The sequence below is a fragment of the Oryctolagus cuniculus genome, chromosome 20, assembly GCF_051225735.1.
Source record: "Oryctolagus cuniculus isolate XC-2025 breed Fujian yellow rabbit chromosome 20, ASM5122573v1, whole genome shotgun sequence".
NCBI classification, from domain to species: domain Eukaryota; kingdom Metazoa; phylum Chordata; class Mammalia; order Lagomorpha; family Leporidae; genus Oryctolagus; species Oryctolagus cuniculus.
Genome location: NC_142886.1, coordinates 14,750,988 through 14,770,562, shown reverse-complemented (window position 1 = coordinate 14,770,562; position 19,575 = coordinate 14,750,988). Strand labels below are relative to the sequence as shown.

At 39.0% G+C, this 19,575-nt stretch overlaps 1 protein-coding gene across 49 annotated transcripts in view; it reads left to right on the top strand.

Annotated features, from left to right (window-relative positions):
* PCNX4 (pecanex 4) overlaps positions 1-19,575 on the top strand; it is a 45,014-nt gene that overhangs the window by 12,605 nt on the left and 12,834 nt on the right. For 15 of the 49 annotated variants that reach the window (XM_089322602.1, XM_008271866.5, XM_002719533.6 and 12 more), the window contains 8 exons: positions 4,695-4,874; positions 4,982-5,496; positions 5,744-5,844; positions 5,972-6,094; positions 10,749-11,112; positions 12,422-12,525; positions 15,587-16,617; positions 16,981-17,167. In XM_089322602.1, the coding sequence (XP_089178728.1) occupies positions 4,699-4,874; positions 4,982-5,496; positions 5,744-5,844; positions 5,972-6,094; positions 10,749-11,112; positions 12,422-12,525; positions 15,587-16,617; positions 16,981-17,167 (2,601 nt within the window). In that variant the 5' untranslated portion in view covers positions 4,695-4,698. Of the gene's footprint in view, positions 1-4,694; positions 4,875-4,981; positions 5,497-5,743; positions 5,845-5,971; positions 6,095-10,748; positions 11,113-12,421; positions 12,548-14,293; positions 14,573-15,586; positions 16,618-16,980; positions 17,168-19,575 lie in introns of those variants that run through there. The other 34 variants (XM_089322605.1, XM_070065081.2, XM_070065083.2 and 31 more) reach the window with 10 other exon arrangements.

The window sequence follows — 19,575 nt, the reverse complement described above, 5'->3', positions numbered from 1 at the left end:
AAGAAATTTATTTGTTTGAAAGAGTCAGAAGAGACAGAGTGATCTTCCATCCGCTGTTTGACTCCACAAATGGCTGCAACAGTTGGGGCTGAGCCAGTCCAGATCCAGGAGCCTGGAACTCTTTCTGGGTCTTCCATGTGAGAGGCTGGGGCTCCAGTACCTGGGCTGTCTTCTGCTCTCCCAGGCACATTAGCAGGGAGTGGGATTGGCAGTGGAGCAGCTGGGACCCAAACCAGCACTCAGATATGGGATGCTGGTGTCACAAGTAGCAGCTTAACCTACTACACCACAATACCATCCCTTACTATCCAGTTTTAGTGGTTAAAGTTTGATAATTATAAATGTCTTTTATTATGACTAAAGGAAATGGTGAAAGTAGCCCATACATGTGTTTCTTTTCTTTTTTTTTTTTTTTTTTTGACAGGCAGAGTGGACAGTGAGAGAGAGAGACAGAGAGAAAGGTCTTCCTTTGCCGTTGGTTCACCCTCCAATGGCCGCCGCGGCCGGCACACCGCGCTGATCGATGGCAGGAGCCAGGTACTTCTCCTGGTCTCCCATGGGGTGCGGGGCCCAAGCACTTGGGCCATCCTCCACTGCACTCCCTGGCCACAGCAGAGAGCTGGCCTGGAAGAGGGGCAACCGGGACAGAATCCGGCGCCCCGACTGGGACTAGAACCCAGTGTGCTGGCGCCGCAAGGCGGAGGATTAGCCTAGTGAGCTGGGCGCCGGCCACATGTGTTTCTAAAGAAGAAAATAATAGATTTACACCAAAAAAAACTTGAAATTCATTTTTTAGTAAATTCTACCTTGTGACTAACAATAATAATGAACTGATATGATCTTTATGCAGTAGGTGTGATCATGCAGCCAAATGATGTATGAAGTGTCTATATTCTTCCAACGTGGATAGTTCTCATGTATATCAAACTTTTCCTAGTTTTATTTCAGAGGATGTAAAAGAAAGCTGAAGAGCACCCAGTGTAGTAAAATCTTTTCCCCATTCTTCATCCTACCCAGTATAGTATGCAGTAATCCTTTTAAAGGATACTTCTGTGTATTTTAATTTTCTCAAAGACAGCACTGAATCCATAAGTGTTTGCTTATTGTCAGGGATTATTTGAAAGGATACTAGACATTTAAATAATCTGAGTCACTCTAAAGTCTGTTTTCTTGGCATGTGGGTCTTTGTGTGCAGAATTTGAAATATTTTTATGTTAGGTTCAAAGCAAAGTTTTTTTCTTAAGGACTGATTATTTTTTTAGCCTAGAAAATTATTTTTCCATGATCAGAAACATTGTATGTAAAGAAGAATCTTAGCCACAGTAATCCTCTATGGGGCTGAGTCATATATAACAGAAGAGTAGAATAATCACTGTAGGAGCACAATCACAGTGTTTGGTTACTTCAGTCACACACATCCTTGTCAATGCCATTGGCGATTTTTTAAGAACAAAAAGATTGACCTGATCGGTGACAACTGACTGAACACCAAAAAGGAAACTTGTTGAAGTGAAAGGGACACTATGGGAAACGGTGACTTGATCAGCATAGCCCTGACTGTTAATGAACAACTTAATACATTATCCCTCTTAGTAGTTTTTTTGTCTGTTCTACTTAATATGACTGATTTAATTCTGTAATTAATACACAGTTATTCTTAAGTGTTGAAATTTAACTGAAATGTGATCCCTGTTAAACATAAGAGTGGGAATAAGAGAGGGAAGAGATATATAATTTGGGACATGCTCAAGCTGACTTGCCCCAAATGGTAGAGTTAGAAACATACCAGGGGACTCCAATTTAATCCCATCAAGGTGGCATGTACCAATGCCATCTCACTAGTCCAAGTGATCGATTTCAGTTCGCAATTGATCATAATGAAAGGACTAAGAGTCAAAGGGAGCACATAAGCAAGTCTAGTACCTGCTAACACTAACCGATAGAATAAATAAAGGGGAGAGTGATCCAACATGGGAAGTGAGATACTCAGCAGACTCATAGAATGGCAGATGCCCTAAATAGCACTCTGGCCTCAGAATCAGCCCTAAAGGCATTCAGATCTGGCTGAAAAGCCCATGAGAGTATTTCAGGCATGGAAAGCCAAGACACTCTGGCAAAAAGATCTCTGTGAGTGAGATCTCAGTGGAAAGAACAGGTCTTCAAAGAAGGAGGTACCTTTCTCTGAAGGGAGGAGAGAACCTCCACTTTGACTATGACCTTGTCTAAACAAGATAAGAGTCGGAGAACTCAAGGGGCTTCCATAGCCTTGGAAACTCATGACTGGAGCATAGGGAGATTACTGATGCCATAGACAGGAGTGTCAATTGGTAAAGTCAACAACAGGAGTCACTGTGCACTTACTCCTCATGTAGGATCTCTGTCCTTAATGTGCTGTGCATTGAGATTTAATGCTATAACGAGTACTCAAATAATATATTTCACTTTGTGTTTCTATGGGGGTGCAAACTGTTGAAATCTTTACTTAATGCATACTAAACTGATCCTCTGTAAAAAAAAAAAAAAAAAAAAAAAAGAAAAGAAAAGAAAAGAAACTATCAACTCCCAACTTGACTCTCACTGGGATTAAACATGACAATAGGTCTGATCTGATTTCATCATCATTAAAAAAAATCATCTATTATTTTTCACTTTATGTTTCTGTGTGGGAGCAAACTGTTGAAATTCTTACTTAATGTATACTAAGCTGATCTTCTGTATATTAAGATAATCGAAAATGAATCTTGATGTGAATGGAAGGGGAGAGGGAGTGGGAAATGGGAGGGTTGTGGGTGGGAGGGACGGTATGGGGGGGAAGCCATAGTAATCCATTATTCGTACTTTGGAAACGTATATTCATTAAATAAAAGTTAAAAAAAAAAAAAAAATAAAAAAAAAAAAAAAAAAAAGAACAAAAAGATTGAGAGGTAGACACTGATTTTGGTAAAATGTTTCCTGAGTATACTTTATTTTTACATGAATTATCCTTTCCTTAGGCATGTTTGCAAGAAAAATGTTAACCTTTAAAAAAATTGTACAAATCTGCCTGTTTTCCTTGGCCTTTCTGTGGCTTTTTATGTGTGGTTTGGTATTCTGTTCTGTTACTTGAGTGTTTTCTTCCTAGAATGGAAATTCTATTTTAAAATTATACTATAGAAAGTATTGTTCTCTAGTTTAGCATCACATTGTTAACCTGTGTACATTAATTCTCTGCTGATAGTAATTTGAAGGATGTACGTTATGAGCAAAGAGTAGTAGCTGACATAGCCCTGGTATCTCTGTGAGGTAAACATGTTATGCTAGTATTACAGCCATTATTTGCTCCAGGGCAGTCAATATACACAGCAGGTAATTATTGCAGAAGTTGTCTTTTTCCTTATTGGCTTTCCACAGCTCAGGTATTCAAGTAGAATTAGATTGTAAGTTTTGATCTAGTTTTCTCTTTTGAAAATTGTTTTTGGAACCCCACAAACACTCTGATATTACTGGTCTCTAGACATGGTGTTTGGGTACCATTATTCCAAAAAATTAGCAACATATTGATAATGTTTTTTCTTCTATGCTTTAAAATTTTGTTAAATTATTAGAACCAATTTAATGATGCTATTTTTATTTTTAAAAAAATTTATTTGGAAGATAGAGTTACAGAGAGAGGTGGAGACAGAGAGAGAGGTCTTCCATCCGCTGGTTCACTCCCCAGATGGCTGCAGTGGCTGGAGCTGCGCCAATCTGAAGCCAAGAGCCAGGAGCTTCTTCCAGGTCTCCCACGTGGGTACAGGGGCCCAAGGACTTCAGCCATCTTCCACTGCTTTCCCAGGCCATAGCAGAGAGCTAGATTGGAAGAGGAGTAGCCAGGACTAGAACTGGCACCCATATGGGATGCCGGTGCTTCAGGCCAGGGCTTTAACCTGCTGCACCACAGTGCCAGCCCCTAACAATGTTATTTTTAACTGGAAACGTGACTGAGTTTTTTCCATTTAAGGTAGAGGTAGTCTCTAGTTTATGACTAAAGAGATTATATTGTTCAAGTTCATGTTCTCACACCCATACCATTAGTTATACAAGATAGAACAGTATTATAAATACTCGTTAAATTACCAGGATAACCCACAGAGATATAAATATAATCTTAAGTTTCTAACTTCTGATATTAACTATTCTGACTTCAAATTCTGGGATCCAAGAGCAGGACAGTGCAGGATTGAGTAATAGGGAGAAAGAAATGTCTCTCCTTGCCAGCTGTTCATGTATGAATGTCAGTAAGGCTTTGCATTTCCCACAGGTAATGGCAGTTTTAAATTACAGAATTTTGAATTCTAAGGAACTGTTGGTAGAATTTCGACCAGTGTTGTAGTTTCTGTATTTAGGGGAGAATATCTTTGCTGTGGCCTCCGTTCCGTTTTGCAGATCTCCCTGTGTTCAGTTATTACTGTTCAGTAAAGCTTTGCGTGACTTCCTGCTCCTGCACATGTTGGGATTCACGTATTTTCTAAAGGCTACTTTAGTAGTAACTGACGAGGGCTGTTGCTGTTACAGGAGAAGGCACAAGGTCACAGTGTGTGTTGATGTTTGTGAGTTTGAATTGGGACCTGTTTTGTAAGTGTTCTTTCAGAGTATGTGCTGTTTCGTTCTTCTTGCAGAAGAATCTCTTCTACATACTATTTTGCATGATTTTAAGTGTTTTCGTTTTCTCCTAGGTTTATGGAAAATATTTCAGCTCTTGGACAAATAAATCAGATCCTACACATCTTGTTTGTGTTTTTACCCTTCCTGTGGGCACTTGGAACTCTGCCCCCACCTGATGCATTTCTCCTCTGGGCGATGGAACAAGTGTTAGAATTTGGCATTGGAGGTTCATCCATGTCATCCCGCCTGTGGTACGTTCTAAGAAAAAATATTGATGATATATGTAACTGATTCTTGAAGGACATTTTTCACTCTAAGTGCATCTCTTCTTCCTCTTTTTTTTTTTTTCTCTCTGCAGGTTGTTAGCAATGTTCATCATCTCTGTTGGAACAGCCGTAATATCCTATTTTATTCCCAGCTCTCTCGGTGTGGTGCTTTTCATGACTGGACTTGGATTCTTACTGAGCCTTAACCTAAGTGGCATCGGTTTGTTCTTCATACACAGTGTGAACAGACGCAGAGTTGAAACCAAATCTCAGGCTTTAGCCAGTAGTTCTGAGAGACAGTTTACATGGAAAGAGTGCCTTTTCTACTTCGTTATGTTGGCCCTGGCCCTCTCAGAAACCAGTCTGCTGCATCACTTTGCTGGTTTCTCACAGATTTCTAAAAGCAACTCCCAGACTATGGTTGGCTATATCTTGATGATCTTACTTATGATACTGTGGATACTTAGAGAAATTCAAGGTGTCTATATCTTCGGAATTTTCCGAAACCCTTTCTATCCAAAGGATGTGCAAGCCGCGACTGCGTTCTTAGAGAAGCACACGAGGCTCACAAGAATTGGTGTTGTCAGACGGATTTTGCTAACCCTAGGTAAGAAGATCCGACCTGCTGCCCTTGATATGAAAAACCATATCTGGGAAGTGTTGAGAAATACATTAGAATCCCCAAGATTGTGTAATATTTTACTGCATACAAGTGTTTGTTTTGATTTTTCAGATATTAGTTTCTCCTGTTAACTGCTTAAATGTGCTCATAGAAGAACCTCATATTTGCCAAAAGAGAATATGGTAGAAGGAATTACATTGCCTTAATTTATCTTTTTTTGTTTTGTTTTTAGTGTCACCTTTTGCTATGATGGCATTTCTCTCACTGGACAGTTCATTACAAGGGCTCCACTCCATATCTGTCTCCATTGGATTCACAAGAGCTTTTAGGATGGTAACACTGACATATACCTAATTATATTTTCCTGTTACTAAATTTCATTACGATTTTGTTTCATTCTGAGAATTGGCTTAGATGATGAAATTCTATCTAATAGAAGTGGATGATTTGTATCCTGCAGGTGTGGCAGAATACCGAGAGTGCTTTGCTTGAGACAGCCATTGTATCCGGTGTGCACCTGCTGAGCCCCAATGCAGATTTATGGTGGAACACAAGCCTCAATACTGGAATCAGACTCTTATTGGTAAATACATTTTAACAGCTCTATTAAGATGTATTTTACAGACCATAACATTTATTCATTTAAAGTATGTCACTTAGTGGTGTATATTCAGAGTTTTGTAGCCACCTACACATTTGAGAACATTTTCCATGTTCCAGAAAGAAACTGTATACAGGCATATCCCAAGGGTATTCCAGGTTCAGTCCAGAGCACTATGATAAAGTGAATCATAAAATTATTTGGTTTCTCAGTGCACAAAAAAGTTACATATATATTATATGGTGGTATCTTATATGTGCAGTAGCATATCTTTTTTTTTTTTTTCAAGATTTATTTTATTTATTTGAAAGAGTTACAGAGAGAAAGAGCGAGAGGGAGAGTGCTTCCTTCCACTGGTTCACCCTCCAAATGTCCTCAGTGCCCGAAGCTGAGCTGATCTAAAACTAGGGAGCTTTTTTCCACAGGGATGCAAGGGCCCAAGGATTCGGGCCATCTTCCGCTGCTTTCCCAGGTGCATTAGCAGAGAGCTAGATAGGAAGTGAAGCAGCTGGCTCGAATGGTGTCCATATGAGATGCCAGCTTTAACCTGCTGTGCTACAGTGCAAACCCCCATAATAGCATATCTTTAACAAAAGTATAAACCTTAATTTAAAAGTACTATATTGCAAAAAAGATACTAATGATTATCTGAGCTATTGGGAAAATAGTATCAGTAGACTTGCTCTTTGCAAGATTGTCACAAACCTTCAATTTGTAAATAGCACAAATTTGTGAATTGCAATAAAGCACAAAAAATAGGCATTCCTCAGTCCAACTCTGTATACCATCCCCACTCATTCCAATTTCAGCAACCACTGCTATACCTTCTATCTCTGGACTTGCCTATCCTTTGACATTTCAAATGAATGGATTTACATGATATATGGTTTTTTTTTCATCTGGCCTCTTTCACTTTTGTTGGCAAGGTTCATTCATGTTATAGCATATATCATTACTTCTGTCTTAGTGCCAATGTTTCCTTATGTAGATACATCACATTTGATTCATTAATTCATCAGACGGTGGATATTTAGATTGTTTCTATTTTTGACTATTAAAGTGAATATTGTGAACATATGTGTACATAATTTATATGTGCATATGTTTTCATTTCTCTTAGGCATGTATTCTTAGGACTCTGATTATATAATAACTCCATGTTTAATGCTTCAAGGTACTGCAAAAGTATTTTCCAAAGTGGCTTCCACTACTCTGGGTAGCAGGTGGAAGCCAACTTGGATTAAAATTTCACTGAGAGTAATCTAAAAATGAATAATCTGTATCTACATAGTTGAGAATTCACAGTACCATGATTATAATTGTATATTAATGTTATACTAATGTTTTACGAAAGGTCCTGTTCAGATCCAGGGAGAGAGTCTTAGTGGTTTTTATGAGCTTCGAAATACATTTTTCTCATTTCAGAAAAAAAGAAAAAAAAGTAAATTTCACCTTTTACATTCTTATCAAGATATATGAGGATCCCAATTCTTTTGTATCCTCACGAGTACTTGTTATTTTATTTTTGCATTATAGTCATACTAGTGAATGTGTCTGTTCAAATTCTTTGTCCATTTTTATTTGAGTTAGTTGTCTTTTTATTGGTGAGTTGTGAGAGTTTTTATTGTGGAAACAAGTCCTTAGACTAATCTGTGCTATATGTTTCACATTCTTCACAGTGTCTTTTAAAGTACAAAATTTTTAATTTAATGAATAATTTATCTGGTTTTATTTTTTTAAGATTTATTTATTTGAAAGACAAGTACAAAGAGACAGAGAGAGAGAGATCTTCCATCTGCTTGGTTCACTCCCCAAATTGCCACCATGGCTGAAGTTGAGCCGATCCAAAGCCAGGAGCCAGGAGCTTCTTCTGGGTCTCCCACATGGGTACAGGGTCCCAAGCACTTGGGCCATCCTCCACTGCTTTTGCAGGAGCATTAGCAGGGAACTGGATCAGAATTGGAGCAGCTGGGACTTGAACCAGTGCCCATATGGGATCTTGTTTTAGAACTAATTGATTTTTAGTGGGTTCTTAGAATGTTCTGTAAGATCATGCTTGTGTTTTTGTGTCGTTTCTAACAAACACAGCTTACTAAAAGGTCATGAATGTTCACTACTAAGAGTTTTATAATTTTAGCTCTTACATAAGCATCTATGCTCTACTTTGAGTTCATTTTTCTATATGGAGTGAGGTAGGATTCCAAGTTTATTCTTTGCATACAGATATACAATTGTCCTGGCATCTTTACTGAAAAGAGTGTTCTGCTCCCAATGACTTTCCATGACACTTTTATAAAAAACTCAAGTGACCATACACGTTAGGATTTATTTCTGGGTTAATCTAAGTTCTTTTTCATTCTTCTCTATGTTCATCCTTTCGCCAGTACCGCACTGTCTTGGTTCCAGTAACTTTGTGGGAGGTTTTGAAGTTAGGTAGCTTGAGTGCTCCAGTTTTGTCCTTCTCAGAATTGTTTCAGCTATTCTGGGAGCCTTGCATTGCTGTTTAAATATTTATTCTACTGTCAGTCTATATAAGAAAGCCTCTAGTGCTTTTATAGGAGACACCTCAGCTCTGTAGATCAATTGGGGATTATTGCCATTTTAAAATATTAATTCTAACTAATATTCAGTCTTTAACACTCAAATTAATTCTTATGATCCATAGACATGACTCTGTTTCCCTTTATTTGATCTTTACTTCAGGAGTGTTTGGTAGCCTCAGTGTACACTTCTTACTAAATGTATTCCTGACTGTTTATTCATTTTGGTGATTTAAATTGTCTTCTTAATTTCATGTTTTGGCTTGTTTATTGTATAGTGTAGAATAGAACCTTTTTTATATTAATCTATCTTGTTTTAGAACTAATTGATTTTTAGTGGGTTCTTAGAATGTTCTGTAAGATCATGTTATCTGCAAATACAGGTAGCTTTACTTTTCCCTTTCCAATCTGGATTTTCTTGCCTAACTGTAATGGCTGGAACTCCAGTAGAATGTTCAATAGATGGGGTAAGAGTGGACATTTTATGAGGAAGGCAGTTAGCCTTTTCCATTAAATATGATATCAGTCTTTCACCATTATTAAATATGATGTCAGCTAAGGATGTTTCATAAGTGCTCTTTAGCAAGTTGAGTAGGTTTCCTCTTACTACTAGGTAAGTGGCTTTCTCATTAGGCGTGTTGAATTTCATCACATGCTTTTTCTGTGTCTTTGGAATAATCATTTAGTTTTGATCCTTTAGTCTATTAAGATGGCGTAATTTGTTCATTGATTTTTGGTTGTTAAACCAACCTTGCATTCCTGGAATAAATGCCTGTAGGTCATTATGTATAATCTTTTTTATATGTTAAAGAATCTGGTCGGCAGAGCCTTTGTCATCTGTTTTCGTAAGGTGTGCACATCACATGTGTGTACAGGTAGTTTCTTTCCCTGTGAGAGCATTGTCTGGTTTAGGTGTCAGGGTGGTACTGATCTCATAAAAAGTGAGTTTAAGAAGTGTTCCATACTAAGAGTCAAAGGGATCACATAAACAAGTCTAGTGCCTGCTAATACTAACCGATAGAATAAATAAAGGGGAGAGCGATCCAACATGGGAAGCGAGATACACAGCAGACTCATAGAATGGCAGATGTCCTAAACAGCACTCTGGCCTCAGAATCAGCCCTAAAGGCAATCGGATCCGGCTGAAAAGCCCATGAGAGTATTTCAGGCATGGAAAGCCAAGACACTCTGGGAAAAAAAAAAAAAAAAAAAAACCTAAATGAAAGATCTCTATGAGTGAGATCCCAGTGGAAAGAACAGGTCTTCAAAGAAGGAGGTACCTTTCTCTGAAGGGAGGAGAGAACTTCCACTTTGACTATGACCTTGTCTAAATAAGATAAGAGTCAGAGAACTCAAAAGGCTTCCATAGCCTTGGAAACTCATGACTGGAGCATAGGGAGATTACTGATGCCATAAACAGGAGTGTCAATTTGTAAAGTCAACAACAGGAGTCACTGTGCACTTACTCCTTCCTCATGTAGGATCTCTGTCTTTAATGTGCTGTAAAAAAAAAAAAGAAGTGTTCCATACTGTTCTGGTTTCTGAAAGAGTTGGTAAAGATTGGTATTGAGTAGTCTTAAATGTTTTCTAGTATTCTGTATGTATCTTAATTGTTTTGTGAAATGTTGCATTTGTAGTATTAAAGCCCTCTGAGCCTCAGATTTTCCCTGTCAACAGTTTTTTAAATTACTGATTTGATCTTTTCACTTTCTATCTATCTAGTTTGATTTTTTTTTTTTTTTTGGGTCATTGAGCCATTTCCAGTAATTTGCATCTTTCCAGGATCTGAACAGCTTCATCTGTGTTGCCTAATTTGCTGGCACATGCATACAGTTGTTCAGCCTTAATGGATAGATACTATTCTGTTGGCTCTCTTAGTGTTATTTTTTTAAAAATGAAGTTCAAAGTTAAAAATGCAGTCTCTTTTTGATAAATGTGAGGTGAGAGAAAATTACAACAAAGAGTCACACATGGGGCTAATTCCTCAAAAATATTGGGCAATTATAAAATCAGCGTTACATAGTTTTCCTTATGTGATCTTGAAAGTTCATGCAAAGTCCTTTAGGAATATTGCAGTCCTTTTTCCATACCTGCAGGTGGGTATCATGCGTGACCGCCTGACCCAGTTCATCTCCAAATTGCAGTTTGCTGTGACTGTGCTCGTGACATCATGGACGGAAAAAAAGCAGCGTCGGAAAACAACTACTGCTTTGTGTATACTCAACGTTGTCTTCTCGCCATTCGTGCTGGTTCTCATAGTGTTTTCTACACTACTCTCTTCTCCCTTACTCCCCCTCTTCACACTTCCTGTGTTCCTGGTGGGGTTTCCCCGGCCTCTGCAGAGCTGGCCAGGAGCAGTAGGCAACACAGCCTGCGTGTGTGCGGATACGGTTTACTACCACCAGCTGGCCCCCAGGTTGACTGCTGCGCTGCAGACAGCAATGGCCGCGGGACGTTTAGGTAAGCCGATGAGTTGTGCTAAGCAATCCTCACAACTATTCCAAGTACCAAAAACGAGAACGCACTGAACGACTGTCATTCAGTCCAACACTGAACAGATCCTAATACTCAGATGCACATGCAGAGAGACCACATATGAAACAGAAATATACCTCCTGCTTCTTGTTTTGAGATAAAGTAAAAATCTTCAAGGAAAGTTTCATTAAGGTGATTTTACAATTTTTAAAAAAATTTTGTTGAATAAAATTATAGTTCTACCACTGAAACATGAAAACACCTTTACCCTCAAGACTTCCATGAATTCCTAATGATTTCATGTCAAGTATGTAATGGCTGAGATCCACAAGGAGTCAAACCAGCTTTACAACATGTCAACTTGAAGAGCTCAAGGGAGTTTGTTCATACCTTACTAGTTATTGTAGAGAGACTTAAGCAGTCTGGCAAGGCAACTGCACAAGGCAACATAAAATCTTTGATCAGTGATTGGTAGAGTAGCCTCCTTCACTGTGTGAAGTACTATGCATATATTAAAAGAAAAAAGGTATTTTTATCAGCATGGGCAAATTTGAAGATGATAAATCCAGTTGCAACATACTTCTCATACTTCTCAAGGTTGGTTATAGAAAAGGGCCAAGCTGATGACAATAGTATGTCATCTGCTACCATAAGCTTTTGCCTCCAACACTTGTTTTTAGAAATGATGGGGGCCAGGGTTGTGGCATAGCAGGTAAAGCCACTGTCTGCAGTGCGGGCATCCTGTATGGGTGCCAGTTTGTGTCCTGGCTGCTCCACTTCTGATCTAGCTCTCTGCTAATGGTCTGGAAAGGCAGCTGAGAATGGCCCAAGTGCTTAGGCCTCTGCCACCCACATGGGAGACCCAGAAGGTGGACTGGCTTCAGCCTGGCACAGCCCTGGCTGTTGCAGCTGTTCAGGGAGTGAACTACAGGATAGAAGATCAGTCTGTCTCTCGGTGACACTAACCTTCATATAAATAAATCTTAAAAAAAGAAATGGCAGATGACTTCCTGAAAAACTGATTCTAGGCAAAGTTGTAATTAAAGATAAAAATTTTAGTGAAATGCTTACTTAGGTTAACTTCTGTAATTATCTGTTATATAAGATAACTTAGGGGAAATTTTTGTAATAATTTTTATGAATAACTTCACTTTTTAATAAGAAATATTCTATACTTTAAAAACTTACCCAGTTCCAATTAATTTTCATTATATAATGCTATGTTTTGATGAGTGACGTGGCAAAATAAAAAAGCTTGGAAAATGATTTTTTTTTCCCTTCTAATTTGTTTTAGGTATCCTCATACCTGGATCTCATTACTTGGGCCGTTTTCAGGATCGCTTAATATGGATAATGATTCTAGAATGTGGCTATACTTACTGCTGCATTAACATTAAGGTTAATGTCCATTAGAAACCTTGTTAGTATTTTTATAGTACATACATAAAATTTTCTCTTTTATAAACCCATCAAACATTTACAAGCTCAGTTTGAAAGAATATCTTTTTAATTACTGATTAAAACAACTAGTGATTTTTAAAGTATATTTATGTAACGACATATTGATAGGTAGACTAGTGTTGATAAATAGATCATAGTAACAAAATATACCTGCTCCTTCTCCTCTAGTCCTTGCTAGTTGAACATCTCAGAAATGAGGACCAGTCATTTTTAACATCTGTATCATGTTAAGGGGTCAACTTAATGGAAACGTCTTCTGATCCCACTGCACCTACCTGCTACAGTCTGTTTCTCTCCTTCCTTCAAGAGCAAAACGACCAATTAAGGTTGCTCACTGTCGTATCTCCAGTTTCTCGCCTCTCATTCTAGCTTCAACATACTCTTGGTTGTTGACTTGTTACTCTACCGGGTTACCTTTGGCAAGGTTTTCAGTGGCTGTTACATTGCTGAATCCAATGGTCAACTCAGGTTTGATCTTCCTTGACCTGTCAGCAACATGTGACACAGGTGATTCTTGGTTCCTCAGGTTGTTCCTTGTCAGTGCCCTTTGACGGCTCCTTTTCTTTTCCTCGATCTCTCTCTCTCTTTTTTTTTTTTTGACTGGCAAAGTTAGACAGTGAGAGAGACAGAGAGAAAGGAGAAAGGTCTTCCTTTTTCTGTTGGTTCACCCCCAAAATGGCCTCCACACCCGGCACGCTGCACCTATCCAAAGCCAGGAGCCAGGTGCTTCCTCCTGGTCTCCCATGGGGTGCAGGGCCCAAGCAGTTGGGCCATCCTCCACTGCCTTCCCGGGCCACAGCAGAGAGCTGGACTGGAAGAGGGGCAACCGGGACAGAATCCGGCGCCCCGACCAGGACTAGAACCTGGGGTGCCGGTGCCGCAGGCGGAGGATTAGCCAAGTGAGCCATGGCACTGGCCTCCTTGATCTCTTAATCTCAGTGTCCCAGAGCCTTGCAGTTCTTTGTTGACAACTCTGTTCTGAATGCCTAGGACAAAAATACTGGAGTCATATTGGACTCATTTTTCACTTCTATACCTCAATCCAATCCAATGAGAAATCCTGTCACTCCACTTTAAACCATATCCCATATCCCGTCACTTCTCACAGCCCGGTGTAACCACCGTACCCTTGATAATTGCACAGTATCCTAATTGGTCTCCCTACTGCTGCCTGTGCCCTGGACAGTCTGTTGTCAGCAGAATGATCTTCAAAAATCTGAGACAAATTATGTCACTTGTCTACTCAAAACCCTGCTGGGGGTCTCTGATTCAGAATAAAAGCCAAGGTCCTAAGTGAGCTCTGCAGCCCCTCTTTGGCCTCATCTGTTAAGCTGTCTCACTCAGTTCCAGCCCGCTGGCCATTCCCTCTGGAACATTCTTGTAGATAACCATATAGCCTGCTCCCTCACTGCCTTCTCAGGGAGGCCTCATGTGACCATCTTTTTAAGGTTACACTCTCATCTCGGCAATCTGATCTTTTGCCTTACTTTTTCCTTATCTTTATAGTTCTTATACTCTCTAAAAACCACATAATTTACTTACTGGTTTTATTGTTGATTGCCTGTGCCCCTAATGTAAATGTCACAAGGGGAGAAATCTCTAGCTTTTGTTCAGCTGTATGTCCTAAGCCCCTGGAACAATGCCTGGCACAGGATAAGCCATTAACAAATCTTTGGTGATGAATGATTTGTTTGTTTTCACACAGACTGGATGAAATTGCTGGATACTTAAAAGATGTCGCTTTGGTCCAGTGATTCTCAAAATGCAGCCCCCAAACTAGTAGCAGTAACATCTCCTGGGAGCTTGTTAGGATTAAATTCTGGAGCCCCACTCTGGATGTACCAGGTCAGAAACCCTGGCGGTGGGCCCAGCGGCCTGTGTCGGTAACAGTGCACCAGCGGACTCTGACTCACTGAGCGCTGCGGAACCCTGTCCTGACTCAACCCGCGTGAGAAGGCAAAAAGGCAGGCCGTGTTTCAGGGACGTTTTGATTGCTTCGTTTTATTCTATTTTTTAAATTATGTGAATTAAGAATACCTAATAGTGTGGGTCCTTTCATTAGTCTCTTGTGCTCTATGACATGGGGTTTAAAAGTGTACACTTTTTCCATAAGAAAGGCTGTGTCATCTACTAGTATTTATGTAACATTTTAAAGTTTACAAAATTTAATTTTTATAACCCTGTGTGCTAGGACTATTTTTCTTTGAAATAGGGGGAAGAGGTGTAGGTGACCTACTGGAGTTGTATGCCAGCACCTCATGGAACCCTTACTTAAAAATGGGCTCTGAAGGCACTAGCAGTTTCATTAAAAATATATAAACAATAATAGTAATAGTAAACAATGACCTAGTACATCCTCTCAAGTGATTTCGTCTAAGAAAATAATCAAAATGTGTTTGCAATCCATAAAGGAACATATTCATAACATCGATTCACTTAACATACATTTGCTCATACTGTGTATCATGTACTGTATACCATAGAGTGGTTTAGGGACTGGAAATATACTAGCAACCAAGAGAGCTGCTTTATGGAGTTCATATTATAATTGGAGGATCCAGACAGTAAATAAAACTACCTTTAAAAGGTTTGATAAATGATGGCTTATTCATATGCTAAAATAATGCTGTTAATCTCCTATCACATGTAGAGGAAAGAGCTGTGTTATTCGAATTTTGTTTTTTTTTCCCCAAAAACAGAATTTTGATGTGTGATTCAGCCATACTATAGATAGAGTCTTTTAAAATTATGTTCATATGCCATAAATGTTTGCCTGATTTCTTTGAAATTCTCTATAATTTCTCTTTCAATCATATCCTTAGTGTTTTCAATCTCAGTATCCAACATCCAACATGCTAGGCTCCCTTAAGTTTAAGATAAGTTGTAGTTCTTAAAGAGATTGTTTTTGTTCATAGTCCTTATGATGAGAATTCTGTGGGCATTTACTGTTTGCTGTAAATGTAATCATAAACTCAAGTATTTTTTATTTCCTCTTTAGGGGTTAGAATTGCAAGAAACATCCTGCCATACTGCCGAAGCTCAGAGGGTTGACGAAGTATTCGAAGATGCTTTTGAGAAAGGCTGCAGAAAAGTATGCTCCCTTAATGCACACTTTGCAAACGTCCTGACGCCGTGCACAGTTTTGCCTGTAAAACTGTATTCTGATGCCAGGAACATCCTGTCTGGCATAATCGATTCCCATGAAAACTTGAAAGACTTCCAAGGTGACCTTGTTAAAGTGCTTGTGTGGATACTTGTTCGGTACTGCTCCAAAAGACCCAGCATGCAGGGCAGTGTTCGCAAACCTGAACAGGGGACAGGACCTCTGAGACTCCTGCCGGCCTGGAACGCTTCCCCACGTCCCAGATGCCCAGAAGACACAGAGAGTTCACACTCAGAAACTTCTGACTGGTCTAATGATGATATTTTTGATGATGAGCCAAGTGTTGCAAAAGGAAAAATGGAAAAGGATCAGTTGAACGATTGGCCAGGTGGAAATTTGCCCATTCCAGGATCCGTAGAATCACAGAGGGTTAGTGATCATTCCACTGGCACAGTTCCTGAAGACAGTCTTTTCAGAGCAGTTACCTTTGCCTATCCTGCCACTGACAAAGGAAAACAAGAAGAGGTGGCGTGTACCCCCCTGGCGGAGTTCAGTTGCGCACATTCTCACCTGCTGAGCTTGCCTGAGGAGTGGCGGTCTCACTATGTGCCCAATTCCAGAATGAAGGAGATGCGCTCCTTGTTTCCGGAAGACTGGTACCAGTTTGTTGTAAGGCAGTTAGGATGTTTCCGTTCAGAAGAGAAGGCCTCAGATATACTGGAAGAAATCGCAAAGGACAGAGTTTTAAAAGACCTTTATGTTCAGACAGTAATGACTTGTTACTGTAGTTTATTTGAAATTGACACTGTGGCTCCCAGTCCTGGACACTTACTGAGAGTTTACAGTGGTGTTCTGCCCTGGTCTGTTGCCTTGAATTGGCTCACAGAAAAACCGGAACTGTACCAGTTAGTACTGAAAGCATTCAGGTAACACATTTTTAATGTATGAGTTGTAGTATTAACAAGAAAATGTTTTTTTTTTTAAATTATGTAGAAGACAATCCTTCATTTCTAATTTTTTTAAAAAATTACTTTCTTAAAGATGAAAAAAAGATTGCTATGTATTATTATTTTATCCGAAGCACACTTTAATCTGAATTTTCTGTGATTTTATTTATGTTGAGAACTTAATTTTCATATGATTTAATGGATTTGCTCCTTCTAACTGTAACTTTTCATCTGAAATACATACAATTTCAATTCATGCTTTAGAATATTGATTGAACAAAATTTATTTCCTATATAAAGGTAATAAAGTGTTTGAAAATTCTTTGGTTCTCTATTTTTTAGATACACTTTGAAACTAATGATCGATAAAGCAAGTTTAGGTCCAATACAAGACTTTAAAGAGTTGATTAACTACCTTGAAGAATATGAAAGTGATTGGTACATTGGTTTGGTGTCTGAAGAAAAGTGGAAAGAAGCAATTCTACAAGAAAAGCCATACTTGTTTTCTATGGGATATGACCCTCATATGGTAAGGTTACAAATGTTTTTCAGCATTTTCATGTTAACCTTAAAGAGTGGAAATTAGTTATAAATATTTGAACTAAATGATAGATGATATATATTCTAGCTCCTTAGGTAAATATATCCTTGCAGTTTCAAGGCATTTGTAAGCATGGCTTTTGGGCAAGACAGTCCAACCTGAGAGTACCTGGTTCATTCACTTTTGATACCTGAATAGGAGCCAGTTAAAAATGTTAGGTTGCCATTGTGCTATAACTGACCTGTAAGACAGCTGAATGTATTTGCTTTTGATGAATGGGTTATATTCCTGTGCCCCATTCAAGTCTATGAAGGATCACTTTAGATTTATTTGACTCCTAGAAGAGAAATTAATTTGTTAAGTGGTAAAGTATTTCTCTTGCTGACATTTGTACTTTATTTGAAGCAAGCCAGACCTGTGACAATTCAGAGACTCCAAGCAGGGAATGACTTCATAACGATTTAGTACCTGTTCTTAATGCATTGAAGGTGTTATCAAGTGCACACAATATGAGAGAGTCACTGTTTGTTTTTTTTAACTTTTATTTAATAAATATAAATTTCCGAAGTACAGCTTTTGGATTACCTTCCTCCCACCCGCAGCCATCCCATCTCCCGCACCCTCTCCCATCCATTCACATCAAGATTCATTTTCAATTATCTTTATATACAGAAAGATCAATTTAGTATATACTAAGTAAAGATTTCAACAGTTTGCACCCACACAGAAACACAAAGTGTAAAGTACTGTTTGAGTACTCGTCACTTGTTCTTAATGCATTTAAGATGTTATCAAGTGCACACAATATGAGAGATTCACTGTTTTGTTTTTAACTTTTATTTAATAAATATAAATTTCCAAAGTACAGCTTTTGGATTATACTGGCTTTTTCCCCCCATAACCTCCCTCCTACCTGCAACAATCCCATCTCCCGCACCCTCTCCCATCCATTCACATCAAGATTCATTTTCAATTATCTTTATATACAGAAAGATCAATTTAGTACATACTAAGTAAAGATTTCAACAGTTTGCACCCACACAGAAACACAAAGTGTAAAGTACTGTTTGAGTACTCGTCACTTGTTCTTAATGCATTTAAGATGTTATCAAGTGCACACAATATGAGAGATTCACTGTTTTGTTTTTAACTTTTATTTAATAAATATAAATTTCCAAAGTACAGCTTTTGGATTATACTGGCTTTTTCCCCCCATAACCTCCCTCCTACCTGCAACCATCCCATCTCCCGCACCCTCTCCCATCCATTCACATCAAGATTCATTTTCAATTATCTTTATATACACAAAGATCAATTTAGTACATACTAAGTAAAGATTTCAACAGTTTGCACCCACACAGAAACACAAAGTGTAAAGTACTGTTTGAGTACTCGTCACTTGTTCTTAATGCATTTAAGATGTTATCAAGTGCACACAATATGAGAGATTCACTGTTTTGTTTTTAACTTTTATTTAATAAATATAAATTTCCAAAGTACAGCTTTTGGATTATACTGGCTTTTTCCCCCATAACCTCCCTCCTACCTGCAACCATCCCATCTCCCGCACCCTCTCCCATCCCATTCACATCAAGATTCATTTTCAATTATCTTTATATACAGAAGATCAATTTAGTATATACTAAGTAAAGATTTCAACAGTTTGCACCCACACAGAAACACAAAGTGTAAAGTACTGTTTGAGTACTCGTCACTTGTTCTTAATGCATTTAAGATGTTTTCAAGTGCACACAGTATGAAAGATTCACTTTTTTTTGAACAGGCAGAGTTAGACAGTGAGAGAGACAGACAGAAAGGTCTTCCTTCCGTTGGTTCACCCCCCAAAATGGCCACTACGGCCAGTGTGCTGTGCCAATCCAAAGCCAGGAGCCAGGTGCTTCCTCCTGGTCTCCCATGCGGGTGCAGGGTCCAAGCACTTGGGCCATCCTCCACTGCCTTCCCGGGCCAGAGCAGAGAGCTGGACTGGAAGAGGAGCAATCAAGACAGAACCGGTGCCCCAACCAGGACTAGAACCCAGAATACCAGCACTGCAGGCAGAAGATTTGGTGAGCCGCGGCACCGGCCAAGTTTCACTGTTACAAGCATGTTGTGGGTTCCAAGCCTGTCTAGCAATACAGTGTGAGGAACTCTGCAAGTACTCCCCAAAAAAACTGATTAATTTATTTTTAAGGATTTATTTATTTATTTGAAAGCAGAGTTATAGAGAGGCAGAAGCAGAGAGAGACAGAGAGAGAGAGAGAGGTCTTCCATCTGCTGGTTCACTCCCCAGATGACTGCAACTGCCAGAGCTGAGCCACTCTAAAGTCAGGAGCCAAGAGTTTCCTCCAGGTCTCCCACGTGGGTGGAGACCCGAGGACTTGGGCCATCTCGTACTG